Source organism: Melospiza georgiana, chromosome 16, assembly GCF_028018845.1.
Source record: "Melospiza georgiana isolate bMelGeo1 chromosome 16, bMelGeo1.pri, whole genome shotgun sequence".
In the NCBI taxonomy this organism is placed as follows: Eukaryota; Metazoa; Chordata; class Aves; order Passeriformes; family Passerellidae; genus Melospiza; species Melospiza georgiana.
The window spans coordinates 13,561,039-13,574,599 of NC_080445.1; the positions used below are offsets into that span (position 1 = coordinate 13,561,039).

General features: G+C 48.1%; 2 protein-coding genes across 3 annotated transcripts in view; one reads left to right on the forward strand and one right to left on the reverse strand.

The window, feature by feature from the left end:
- The window catches only part of NPRL3 (NPR3 like, GATOR1 complex subunit), a 42,377-nt gene extending 38,669 nt beyond the window's left edge, over window positions 1-3,708 (reverse strand). The window contains exons 1-2 of one of the 2 annotated variants that reach the window (XM_058035893.1): window positions 3,644-3,708; window positions 2,079-2,148 (exon numbers count right to left, since the gene is read on the reverse strand). Coding sequence is in view for 1 of the 2 variants with exons in the window: in XM_058035892.1 (XP_057891875.1) it covers window positions 2,079-2,148; window positions 3,562-3,679 (188 nt within the window). In the remaining variant the exon portion in view is untranslated. Of the gene's footprint in view, window positions 1-2,078; window positions 2,149-3,561 lie in introns of both variants that reach the window. The other variant, XM_058035892.1, reaches the window with a different exon arrangement.
- A 6,441-nt stretch (window positions 3,709-10,149) lies between these two features.
- LOC131090085 (hemoglobin subunit pi) lies at window positions 10,150-12,076 on the forward strand. Its single transcript, XM_058035202.1, has 3 exons — window positions 10,150-10,244; window positions 11,174-11,378; window positions 11,948-12,076. The coding sequence occupies exons 1-3, from the start codon at window positions 10,150-10,152 to the stop codon at window positions 12,074-12,076; spliced, it is 429 nt and encodes a 142-aa protein (XP_057891185.1).
- Window positions 12,077-13,561: the final 1,485 nt, after the last annotated feature.

Consider the following 13,561-nt stretch of genomic DNA (forward strand, 5'->3'; position numbering starts at 1 on the left):
TCACTCTCCCCTTGGAATCTCTTCTGTCCCAAGGCACCAACCTCTGTTACTCCTAAAACTGCCTGATACAAATCCAAGTTGGAGCAATCCACTGCACAGTTTTGAAGATGCCTTTTTGTCTTCTGCGGGAAGAAGCATCTGTGTACTTAAAACTTGCATATTTTTCCCACCTCATCAGTCAGTGAAAAACACAAACTTTGCCAACAAAACTCCTCTTGTCTAATTTAAATTACCAGCACTCAGTATATAAAGAGCATGAGCATGTTCTCCTGCTATCAGGTACCACTGAAGAGGACACATTTAACTGCTACATCAGCTGTTGGGATGCGGGGGACTTAAGAGTGATGATTACACTGCTGCTGGGAAAAAGCTTTCAGTAATCAAACTGGAAACAAACACAATTTTGAAAGGGATTTTGAACTTCAGAAAGCAGATGCCTAGCCATATAAGCAGAACTAGCAGTGTGGAAATAAACTTTCAGAGCAACAGAAATGCTGCTGCTCTTCTATTTCCCTTTTCATATGCATGGGAGATACAGACAGACCTGAAAAAAATCTTTTACTAGTAACAAGTACCTGACCAGGAGATTAAGCATAAACTTTCATGTGTAAACTTTCAGTGTTCTGGACATCACTACAATGAAACAATCTAAAATATTTGTTTAGTGTAGGTTACATGCCAGCACATTCAATTTAAAAATCTGCTTCAGGAAACACCAGCAGTTTTCTCACCTGACCATCATCTGAAATGATAAAAGCTTTTCCTACATCACTGCAGTAACCACACATTGTCTCACACCAACTCAGCAACACAGGCAACATACAATAAACACAGCCACACATTAAGGGCTTTGTCCAACCTGCCAAAACAGCAGAGGCAACAAGAATCAGGGTCAGACAGAAGTTGGTATCATTCCAACACCTTCTTAATCTGCCTAGGGAACCTCTAGAGCCAGGGGTTTGAACACTGAGCTCTCCTGCTGCCCACAGCCCAGCCTGAAAAGCCAGTCACCAGTTCCCCAACATACATATGGTTTGCTCCCTCTGCAGCTGTGCCCTGTCCATGCTGCACTCACTGGACACACGGGCAAAGGTTGTGTTTGAAGGTTTCAAAGGCATCAGAATGGCAGGAGATACAAATTATCTCAAGCAAAATGTGTTTTCATAAGATCCCAGTCCTGGAAAATGAAATTAACTGATGGATGTTTACAGTCATGTGGGTGACTTTAATTTCAGCTAAACCATTCTCGGCCATAAAGTTAACAACAATCTTACAGTTACAAAGTGATGATTACTTCTTTAGTACCCTTATAAAAGAGAAGAGCAGCAAATACCTCTTTTTTATTAATACTGGAAATTAAAACACATATCAGAAAAAAGATCTGCAAGTGAACTATGGGCCAACAGACAAAAAGACTTTTTCTCTCCCAGATTTCTCTCCTATCTAGTAGTGATAAATTTAGAACTATGCAGCAGATTTCAAATGTTCAGCAAAACTAATTAGAGGGTCCATCCATAAATACACACATGCTGAGCACCACACTGCCTATTTTCAGTGCATTTGTTACCCTCTGATTTCCTGTACTTTAAAAACTCTTTTCAAGTGTCAGTTTCCTTTTGAGCCACTGTGTCACTCCACTGACACAACAGCAGCTCTGTCTGGAGAAACAAAATTAGTTATTCATTAGTGCACAGCAATTCCAATAGAACATTACATGAGCTAGGGAAGAAGTTGAGGCAACTCAAAAATATATCCAGTTAGGAGTAGGCAGGTAAAGGAAAGTGGGATTTTGCCAGAGGATTAATACCCCTAGTTTTGAAAGGGCAATATTGCCCTTCTAACAAGCAAGAATAGCTGATCTTGCCCAGGAAACAAGAGATTCAGCAGCATTCCCTGCTGAGACAGTCCTCTTTACTAAGCACTAAGGTGCTCATAACTTGATATTAAAGCATTTTTTGCCAGGTTGTCTTCTACAGAGTCCAAGAGAATGTTCCTAGGAACTAGGAGGCAAGAGAGCAGGAGGCTGTCTCTCCCCTCCATTTCAACCTCTTAGGCAGAAGAAATGTTTTCCCTCCTACCTGGAGTCCCCATCTTGATCTTCTGTGGTGTCACCAGAGCCATTCACAGCATATCGACTCCTTGGTTTGTCTGAAGCAAAGAATAAAGATAAATTTACCCAGGAAAAATCTGCTTAACGTGTGTGTGTATGTATGTCCTTCTATTCTCACTCAAAAGAACATTAAAAAAAAAAGGGAAAATTTTTATCATTCAGGGGATGAAGAGGAGAAAGTGAAACATACACAGAAACTGACGCAGGTAACAGCTTGTAGTGCAAGAGTGAAAAGTAAAAGTCTGACCAATGCCATTTCCCTCCTTATTGCTCAGGTTTTGGGACAATTACAATGCTCCCAAAGTCATAGGAAGGGAAACCCTTTATCAACAAAAAGCAGGAGGAGGGGTGGCAGGGAAACAGTCAGCAAAATAAACAACTTTTCATATTTCACCTATAAAAGTGGAAAGGGAATTAGAGATGAATCTCTCTTCATAAACTGACTGACAACCTAAGCAGAGGAGTTAAACTTCTCCTGACACCCAGCCACCAGCACACCACCCAAATCACACAGCTCCATCACCCCACAGCACCTTTAGGCCCTGCTCTGACACTGGTCCCAGTCCAGCCACAGGCACTGTCCCAAATCACGTGCCTCAGAGGTGCAAGCAGTGCTGGCACCTGAATAATTCCATGCTCCTCTTTTCCAGGAGAAATTAAAACTCCTCCAGCACAAGACTACAGACTAAAATTTTTTAATTCCTAACCATTATTGATTAAAGCTTGTAGTGTTCACTGAATCACTTCTTCTAAATCAGGGCCTTCCTTTTCATCCTGCCTCCTCCTTCCCCTGCAGCTCCCAAACCCCACAGGATTCACCTGGCCCAGGGGCAGAAGGTAAAGTACCAGGCAGACAGTGACACCTGGCACTAATGTGGTTCTGTTGATGGATGAGAGGGTCCCAGGGCACCTGGGGGCAGTGAGGGCACTGCAGGGCAAGGGCTGAGAAGTGCAGAGTCCCATGGGGAGCTGTGAGGGGTGGCAGGTCCTCATGGACAGGGGGAGTGAGGGGAGCCAGGTACCCACAGAGGGTGTGAGGAAGGTGTCTGGGGGGGATGACAGGTACCCAGAGAGTGTGAGGGGGGGATGGCAGGTACACACAGACAGTGTGAGGGGTGTGTGGGGGATGACAGAAACACAGACAGTGTGAGGGGTGTGTGGGGGATGACAGGTACCCAGGGTGTGAGGGGGGGATGACAGGTACACACAGACAGTGTGAGGGGTGTGTGGGGGGGATGACAGGTACACACAAACAATGTGACGGGTGCAGAGTGCCAGGTGAGGGGTGCCAGGTCCCCATGGACAATGTGAAGGATGTGAAGGCGGGTTCCGGGCGCCACGGGCGGTATGAGGGGTCCGTGTGGGGTACCGGTCCCCCAGGGGAGGATGCGAGGCCCCGGCAGAGGCTGCTGCGGGCGGGGGCAGCCGCAGCTCCCGGCGGCGGCACTTACTGTCCTGCGCGGCGGGGTGCTCGGCGCCGCGCTGGAACGGGAAGCGGAACAGCAGCTTGTTGCCGCGGCTGCCCGAGCTCACCAGGATCACGCTGATGGGGCTGGTGCTCTCGCCCATGCCGGCTCGGCCTTCCCGCAGGAAGGGCCCGGCCGCTGCGCCTTCCGCTTCCGCTGGCACACGGTGCGGCCGCCGCTACGGGCACCGGCGGGACGGCGCGGCCGGGACGGCTCTGCCGGGGGCGGCTCTGCCCGGGGCGGCGCTGCCCGGGGGCGGCTGTACCGCTGTACCGGGGCCGCCTCTGCTCGGGTCCTGCGCCCCACGGCCTGTGCCCAGTGCAGCCCAGTGCCCCCAGTTCTGACCAGCATTTCATGGCCCAACGGCTCATTCCCAGTACAGCCCAGTGCCCCCAGTTCAGACCAGCACCTCACACACAGCCCCATCCCCAGTACAGCCCAGTGCCCCCAGTTCAGACCGGCACCTCACACACAGCCCCACCCCCAGTACAGCCCAGTGCCCCCAGTTCAGACCAGCACCTCACACACAGCCCCACCCCCAGTACAGCCCAGTGCTCCCAGTTCAGACCGGCACCTCACACACAGCCCCATCCCCAGTACAGCCCAGTGCTCCCAGTTCAGACCAGCACCTCACACACAGCCCTGTTCCTGTTCCCAGTATAACCCAGTGCTCCCAGTTCTGTCCAGCATCTCATGCCCCCACAGCTCCTTCCCAGTGCTCCCAGTTCATACCAGCACCTCCTTGCGTTCATACCCACAGCCACATCCCCAGTTATGACCAGCACCTCACACACAGCCCTGTTCCCAGTACAGCCCAGTGCCCCCAGTTCAGACCAGCGCCTCACACACAGCCCTGTTCCCAGTATAGCCCAGTCCCCCCAGTTCTGACCATCACCTGATGCTTACTTTCTCTCAGTCACCCCAGTGTCCCATGGACACTATTCCCTGCTCCACACACTCCCAGTTTATTCCAGTGCTTCACATGCCTGCAGCCAGCACCTCCCAGCTCAGCCCAGCGGCCCCAGCATGGCCCAGCACCCCCAGCATGGCCCAGAGGCCCCAACATGGCCCAGCACCCCCAGTTCAGCCCCGTACCCAGACAGGGCATGGTGGCCCCAGCCCTGGATCCCTCCACAGGGGCTGCTGGATCCTGGACCACCCAATGCTGTTATTTGGCCACTTTGGGTCATTTGTGGGCTTTCAGACAGTTCAGTGAACTCCAGAACTTTCCTGAGAGCTGGTAACAAAGAGCACTGAGGGCTCATCATCTCCCTTACATCCACATCCACCCAGGTTATCATCCTCATGGAAGAGTGGAACTGCCCAGGGCAGTGGTGGAATTACAACCCCTGGAAGTCTTCAAAAAACGTGTGGATGTGGCACTTTGGGACATGGTTTAGTGGTGGGCTTGACAGTGCTAGTTTAACCTAACACCTTGTAGTGTGTTTGTGAATAGGGATTTCTCAAAATGTGGTCAGTCTGCCATGACTCTTCTCATTACTCTTTCCCTCTTTTTTTTTCCACATCAGCAATTTTCTAGTAGCAACAGGGAAGAAAAGAAGAGCTCTATAAAACAGTATTAAATAAGGAGCCTCATTGGTAATTAGAGTGGGAATGGAAATAAAGGAACACTGGGTAAAACCTGCTGCAATGCCTCTTTGGGACATTTCAAACAGTTTTTTGAAATAACATTTCTGCCTTTCTGAAGCTAATTACACATGTGCTGCACAATGAACAGAAGGGTAAATTAATTGTGAGAACAGAGCAAATTTTTTGTGGGTTGGAATGAGGCCATGGATGCTTTTTCCCCTAATGGTAGAGGAACTGATGACCTCTCCTGGGTTTGCCATGGACAAAAGATGGGATGCAGGAGCTGAATGTGGCCTGGGTGCCACTGAGGGTGGATTTGCAGGTGGAGAATCCCTCTGTCTTCCCTTCCAGTCCCTCTCCATTCTTCCACCATCTGGCAGTAGATTGCTTCCATCAGAGCTGCCAAATCCAGCATGCCAATATTGCAGATGAATGATTGCAGAGGGCTTTTCCAGCCCTAATGATTCTGTGACACCAGGGTGCCTGCAGGGGGGCAGCTGTGGAAGTCACACCTGTGGGCTCCCCATGCTCGTGGAAAGGCTGCCTTGGGCTTGTTGATCATGTTCACAGCTCTGACACACCCTGCCTCATGGTCCCTGTGCTTTTACTCCTGCCTCTGCATTAGGAAGGGTGACATTACTCCCCTGGCAGCAGTCTTGGTGCCTTCATATTTTTTTTGTGTGTGTTTAAGCAAGATCAGAAGTTATCAGCAATTATATTTGAAGATGCCCTGGGGTTTTATGCAAATTCTTCTGTATTTCATTGCATTACTTAGATGCTTGGACACTCTGAGCTATCCCCACTCTGGGTTTTGCTCTGCAGTCCCCCCAGGGACACAGGACAGAGGTGGGTGGCTGAAGATGAGCAGCCCCAGCAGGGTATAATCTGCAGGGCCATTCTGCACAAGGCCAGTGATAACAATTGAGCAAGAGAAGGCAATGCTGAGGGGAGAGAGTTGTCCTGGGGTGATTAAAGACCAGTCGTGTTATCACAGCAGAGCACTCCTTGTACACCAGCACTGGGCTGTCATCTTAAAATTTCACTGTGCCTCCTTCAAAATATAATTTCACTTTCTCAAATAATAAATTATAGGCCTATCTGTCATTCCCAGCTCTTGGACATTTAATTGTAGTTAGCCTTGTCATTTAAAGCAATGATTGCAAGTTCTTCAAGCCGTGGTAGGAAATTAAAGAGTAAAGCCAGGATTTAGACTCCACTTTCCAGACTTTCAAAATATATATGCCTCAAATATTTCAGAGTTAGAGCAGATATATGTCCCCCCCCTTATCCACAGCATTCTCCTTGAGGGGAAGGCAATTCCTGTGGATAATACAGGCCCATGGGGAAAGTTATCCCTGATCTCACAATAGTGCCACTCAACTGGATTTACAATCAGGGCTGTTGGAAATTAGAATCCCACTTTTACAATTAGCTAACAGGTCTCTTGCTTGCTTCTGCTGTTTAAAATGAGAAATTCTGGTAGCCGACTTTTGGAACAGATTTTGGATTAAAAAGGACCTACAATAATTTTTTTTTTTTTTTAAATCCCCTTTGGTGATTTTCTGACAAAGATTCATGACCAGCCCAAAGGCTGACATTCTGCAGTGGAGCTGTGGATCATCATGAGAAGCAGCAGCAGGAGAAGAAGGCAGGTTTGGTGGGGTTTCTCCATGAGGGAATCCCATGAGCTTTCCCCATGTTCCCAGAAGAAATGTCTTTTCTACTGGCCCTGTGGCAGAGGAACAGCAGCAATCATCGTGTCCAGCTCTTTGTATTCCTGAGGCCAGGACTCTCTTGTCCCTCTACCTCATGGGTAGCTGGAGCACTGGAATGAGGAATTTGGCTGAGAGGTCCATGCAAAGCCAGGTCATTTTCCATGTCACGTTGTGTTGAGGAGCAGACTTCTCCCACCAGGCTTGTTCCCACAGCAATCCCCAGCACAGCCCTGATCCTGAGTGAGCAATGAGCTCCTTCTAGCAAACCACTGTCACATTTTGGCTGCTCTGGCATTTGAGATAGTGCAGGAGTAAGTCTCAGAAAAATAATAGAAATTCCATAATGATTTCAGTGATGATGAATCCTCCTGTGCAGACATCACTCTGTGTGCACACAAACCTTAATCCTGCAGTCACAGAGAAGCAATGCCCAGGTTACACAGAATAGGAAGGAATCCTCATGGTCTGTGCCTTATCCCTGTGTTTATCTGGGTCACAGCTTGGTTGAGTAACCCCTGATTAAAAGCACTCTCACTGAGGAGAGCTTGGAGCACTGCCATGAACACGACACATAAGAGGCAGCACTTTGGGGAGGAGACAAAAACATTATGTAAATGGATATTTCACAACAGCATCTATATTTTCAAAGTAAATTTTCTATGGGAAAACTGCAGGTTTTGGAAATGTGTGTAGCAAGGGATGCTGAATACAGCCTCTCTTGGTACTGCCATCCATTTAAGTCATATAAACTGAATGTTGTCTTTGCTTTGGCTCTGCCTGTGCTGCCAGTGGCACTTTGAACTGGAGACTGCACTGCACCTGTGTAGCCAGAGTGAGCTCTGGGTTTTCAGGGGATGTGTATGGCACTGTCAAAGGGAAGGTATACAAAGAGCCCTCTGATAATATTCCCTGTGGTAAAACAATTGTCCTCCTTGTGTCTCAGATGAGTCTGCTTTCATATCCCCTCTTAAAGTGAGTGAATTACCCAGCCCGTGGTCAGGAGAGCTGAGGAGGAGCTGTGGCACTGAACACAATCTGAATTAAATCCCAGAGGAGTTGTTGGCCTCCATGGAGGGGATGATAATTCAAGATTCCCAAACCCAGCCAGGCTTGCAGGCTCAGAGGCCCCAAGTGCTTTGTGCCTGCCTTTTGGGAAAGCCCAAGGTTTATTCTAATTTGTGTGACAGATGGCATGCAGAGAAGCGGGTCAGAGTCCTTATGCAAGTGCCACTTCCCCAGCAAAGTGGGGACACCAGAGGATACAGAAGTTACTGTCTGACCCCATCCCTGGTTCTGACCCTAGCACTGGCTCATTCCCACCTCAGCACAGGATGCAGTGGCAGAGGCACAGCCCAGGAAAGTGGTGTCTGTAGAGTATGGATCAACTCCTCAGGCTATGGAGTCTACCCAGAGAGGAGAGACCTCTGCCTATGTGACAGCACAGAAGAGATCCCTGCCATACACACACACACAGGGGTGCCACCTCAAACCCAGCACCTTTCCAGCAGCACAGCACAGCTCCCTGTGGCTCCTGAGGGGCTCCAGGGCACGCTCCTGTGTGACACACCTGTGCTCTGGTACAGGTAACCATAGGCTGGGCATGCCCCAGCCCATGCACCACCCAGAGATCATTATTTCCCGGAAGGGCTTTCCCTTTGGCATGGCTGGGAACACCCTCTGTGGCAGGGGGTAGTGCTGCTGTCAAATGCAGACACATCTCTGCCTGAGACACACCAACCTTCTCCACACAAGGCTGCAGGGCTGCTTGGGCAGAGAGCATTATCTGACTCCTCTGCACCAGGCAGTGCTCTTTGCACAGCTGCCAGCTCTCAGTGGTGTCTGATGTCTGAGGCTGCTGTCGTTTATCAGCGTGGCAAAGAGATTTACCTCTGCTTTATGTGCTGGCAGGATATTTACTCCCAGAGGTTCTGCAGCAACCATGTCCAGTAGGGTATTTCTTTGACACTTTGCCCACTTATCTGTGATTACAGACCTGTGCTGGTACTTTGTTTTGCTTGTTTGGTCCTTCACCCAGCCAGGACCTGTGCCCTGATGGTACCAGCAGCTCTTGTGCATGTCCAGCACACAGCACGGCACAGCCAGCACTAACTGGAGTGCTGAGGACTATTCTACAGTGCATGGCACTGTCACCCTGATTTTTTAAGATTTTTCTAAGCTTTCTGATGTTTACATTCTTATATGTAACAAACTTTCTCACACACTTTATGTAAATAACTTATTGTTTTGCATTCTTTTATAGAAAAGAAGAAATTTGATAAACTGTTTATCCAGTGTCATTGGATAAACACCCACCCTCCAATCCACTGTCACTTTTAGAAATCTATAAATATTAGAGTTAAAAATTTAAAAACTCTCTTTTACCTTGAAAAGAGCAGCATGTCCACGTCATAGTATTCCGTGTCCTATAGTGAGGGAACAACTAACAGTAAGATCGCACCATTAGAAATCAAAGATGTGCAGTTTGAGGATTATAAAAAAAAGAAATCTGATTGAGCTTTCTCACACACACACTTTTTCCCAGCATGATACTCAATTTCACAAACTCTCTATTCCTGTACCCAAAGTCCTTACTACCAGTGTTACCACAGGCAGCAATTGTAAAGTGAGTCCCTAATTCTTGGCAAGAGGCTGGCAAAGTCCTGAAGCGAATGGCAAAATCTGCACTTACTCTTAAAATTCAGGATTTCATTTCTCCTCTGAGCTGCACTACAGATCTCCTAGCCTGTCCCTACCACTACCTACAAAGCATTTTATGTGAAATATTGCACATATGCTGGAAGTGGCTGGGTCAGCAAGGCCCAGAGTCTTGTGTTCACATCTGTGACCCAAGGGGGGAAATGCAGATTTCTCTCCAGGCTCCTCAGTGTGCTGGAGCCCACACGCTCCTCAGCTTAGACATGTCTCCTAAAACTTCATCAATGGAATTTTGCAGCATTATCTCTCTGCTCGTGTATCAATACGTGTCCAGACAATTTCTTTGGACCACACAGCCTCTAGGGTAAGAAGCAAGAAGCTGATAAGGCCAGCAGGCAAGGAGGACAGCGTGCTGACCCTTGCCAGTGTAGCCATTCCTTCTCGGGAGATAAGTGTCCCCCAGTCCACAGTGGGCCTCTGGAGTGACCAATGAGTGTGGACAGCCACCAAGGCCCTCTCCCCCTTCCCCTTTATAACCAGGGCTGCCAGGGGGGGACTCCAAACCTGCTCTGAGCAGTCACTGCAAGGGGACAGAGCCAGCAGCTCCTGCACAATGACGCTGACCCAAGCTGAGAAAGCCGCCGTGGTCACCATCTGGGCCAAGGTGGCCACCCAGGCTGATGCCATTGGGGCAGAGTCACTGGAGAGGTAAGGCCCCAGCAGGCCCCCAAAGAGGGCTTTGCTGTTGGGATGCATCTCATGTAGAACCTGGGAGAGTGAGAGCACGCTGGGACCAGGGAGACTTGATGAAGAGTTGTGCTGTTTGATGTGTAATCTTCAGGAGTTATATCTGTGCTATTAAATGCTTCACAATCTAGCAGTAAACCATTATTTTTTAACAATTTAATAGGTTTATTTTTTCTTTATAGCCATACAGAAGAATTCATAGCCAGAAGCACTGGTGAGGATTTCAAAGCCATTCATACTCGGTGTCCTAAACACCATTATCCCTGTTAGGGGATAAACTTGAAGTGGTTTATTGTACAAGTGATGCACTTTCTCTTACAGTTTTTATGCATTAAGAGAATAGCTGTCCACTAAATTCACTCAGTTTTCATTGTTCCAGTTGTTAGGTAACAAACTGTTAGGAAACAAGACAGCTGGACCCCCTGCATGAAGCATGGCACAGTAATTCAAAGTCCATACCAATTAAACAGGATGGCATAAAAGGGTCTGGAAATTATCAGACATTTTTATGTTATTCAAAGTGATTGAAATGCTCTTTACAGCTCAGTATAAAGTACTGTGATCCTCCTTTCGGGATTCTGAGTACCATTCATATAAATTCTTGTTTTGTCATTTTTGTTTGAAGGTCCTGGAAACTTCGTTATAATATAATACAGGAAATTTGGTGACAAGCTGCGACTTTTATTTATTAAAACAAAACCAAACAAAACCAAACATATAACTACATTAAGTTTTTAACAAGTTTTAACACTTAATTCTTCTCTAGTACATACAGATAAACCTGCTGTCTCATCTGCGTGTGCTGCAGAAGGTTCACACTGCACTTGTTCTGAGGTTTTACCACCTCTTACCATTTTTCTGCTGACCCTGTTCCTCATGTTCTCCTCCAGGCTTTTCTTCAGCTACCCCCCGACAAAAACCTACTTCCCTCACTTTGATCTGAGCCAGGGCTCAGCTCAGCTCCGTGGCCATGGCTCCAAGGTGATGAGTGCCATCGGGGAGGCCGTGAAGAACATCGATGACATCCGCAAGGCTTTGGCCAAGCTCAGCGAGCTGCACGCTTACATCCTCAGGGTGGACCCCGTGAACTTCAAGGTGGGTGAGCACAGAGGCTTTCAGGGGTGGAAAGGTGGCCCTGCCATCACAAAGGTGGTCCTGCCATCACAAAATTACAGACCACAGGTCATGTGGGCTAAGGGCAGCTTGATCCCTGACTGTGCTGGTTTCTCATATGATTTTTAACCTGAGATTGAGTCTTTTAATAGAAGTTCTGGCCCAGTGCAGGGAAAGAACTCCTGAGGGAGCTCCTGTGGTTTGTGTTAGGCAGACTCAAATCTTCTGGTTTTGCTGTAATTCATGAATCTGCTTCACACATCAAGCTACATCACCTGTCTCGAACAAAGTTTTGATAAATTATAAGCAGTCCCACTTTGTTGCACTTGAGGAAGGAAAGGGCACATGGGAGAGGGAGGGGGATCAAGCAGTGCCTTTTGCCCTATAAAAAAGACAACTGTGCTTCTTCACTGCCATCTCAGGCAGCAGCACTGCCTGGCTGGGACGTGTAGCTGTCATCCCCAGGCACACTGGGCCCAAGGTCCATTGCAGACCCCTACACTGATACCTGGCACTCACTGTGATGGATTTCATGCTGCTTTCCCTTACAGCTGCTTTCCCACTGTATCCTGTGCTCCGTGGCTGCCCACTACCCCAGTGACTTCACCCCAGAAGTTCATGCTGCGTGGGACAAGTTCCTGGCCAGTATTTCCTCTGTTCTGACGGAGAAGTACAGATAAATCACCTCAACAGAGGGTGAGGGAGGCCCATCCACAGCCCAGCCCTGCTGCCAGGCTCTGGGATATCACCCTTTCCTGGGCAGCTCTTTAAATCCCTGCTGCAGGGGCTCAGTCACCTGCAAAACCCAATAAACAATTCAAATGTGAGCTATGGTCTCTGTGCTTTCTTCTCAGTATGTTGTGCCCACACCTGACTGTTCAGGCAGGGGTGTTCTGAAATGTATACAAAATATGGAGGGGGAATATTAAACTTTATAAACTCATGTACTAATTCATATACTAATGAACATTCATGTGCCAATTCAGTGGGGATAACGTAACATATAACAAACATAACATAACATAAACATTCAGTGGGAGCAACATAACATTGAGCATAAGCCCACAATGGGCTGAAGCCCTCTGACTGCAGCTGCTCACCAAGGTATATCCATCACAGTCTGACCAGCAAAGTCTTTTACCCTGCTAGGACCCATCCAAAACCCATCCCAGCCTGTTGGAACAAACCTGCATTGCAATGCAGGGCATTGTCCTCTCCTTGTGCCTCTCTCCATGGAGTAGGGGTGTGGTATCTGATGTGTTTCTTCTGTGGGATAACCCCACTGTGCAGCCACTGCACCCCAGCTGCCCACTCACCTCAATGGGAGGAGGTGAAGGGCAAAGGAAGATAAAAGCAATAAAAATTGGGGGTCAAGATCAAATAAACACACAGAAATAATTGTTTAGTAAGTGAAGACTAAGTGGAAGCACAGGGAATAAAACAAAACAGGGGATACAAAGGCACTCACCACATCCCACAGGTAGGCTGATGTCCAGCCAGTTCATGAGCAAAAACCATAAATAACCCCCCTAAAACTCCCTCAGACCCCTTCTTTTCCCTTTGATTGCTGAGCATGGTGTTATATGGTATGAAATAACTCTTTGATTAGTTGGGCCTATCTGCCTGGCTGTGTCCTCTCCCAGCACCTCAAAATCTATTCCCTGGGTGGGGGCAGAGTGAGAAGCAGGGACAGTCTTGATGCTGTGCAAATGCTGCTCACACAAAATCTGGAACATCAGCCTTTTACTGGGGCAGTCTGGCCAAAAACCTGAAGCACAGGACCACGTCAGCTCCTGCCTCAGAGACTTGTGGCATGAAACAGTGGGGGCAAAGCCTTCAGCCTGCTCTGATGGCCACCCTGAGCCAGCACTGCACGTGGCAGTCCTCATCTCATCCCTGGGATTTAGGGACTGTGTTTGGGCATGGGGGAGAAATGTGATGTTGTCACTATAGGACATGAAAGAACACAAGCTCACCACCGTTCTCAAGGTGAAGGAAAAAAGGGAAGTTCATTTTCTGACTCCAATATTTATAGTTCTACAAAAGTGACAGCAGATTGGAGGGTGACAGTGCCACCTCTCCAATGACACTGGACGAACCAACAGTCCATCAACTCTCTCCTCTTGCATAAAGGAATGCAAAAGAATGAGTTATTTACAGAAAGT

Excerpts from the sequence above, each read along its gene's own strand:
- LOC131090085 (XM_058035202.1), top strand. The coding sequence starts at position 10,150 with ATGACGCTGACCCAAGCTGAGAAAGCCGCCGTGGTCACCATCTGGGCC. Across the intron at positions 10,245-11,173 it reads GGGGCAGAGTCACTGGAGAG|GCTTTTCTTCAGCTACCCCC; the intron begins GTAAGGCCCCAG and ends GTTCTCCTCCAG. Across the intron at positions 11,379-11,947 it reads TGGACCCCGTGAACTTCAAG|CTGCTTTCCCACTGTATCCT; the intron begins GTGGGTGAGCAC and ends TTTCCCTTACAG.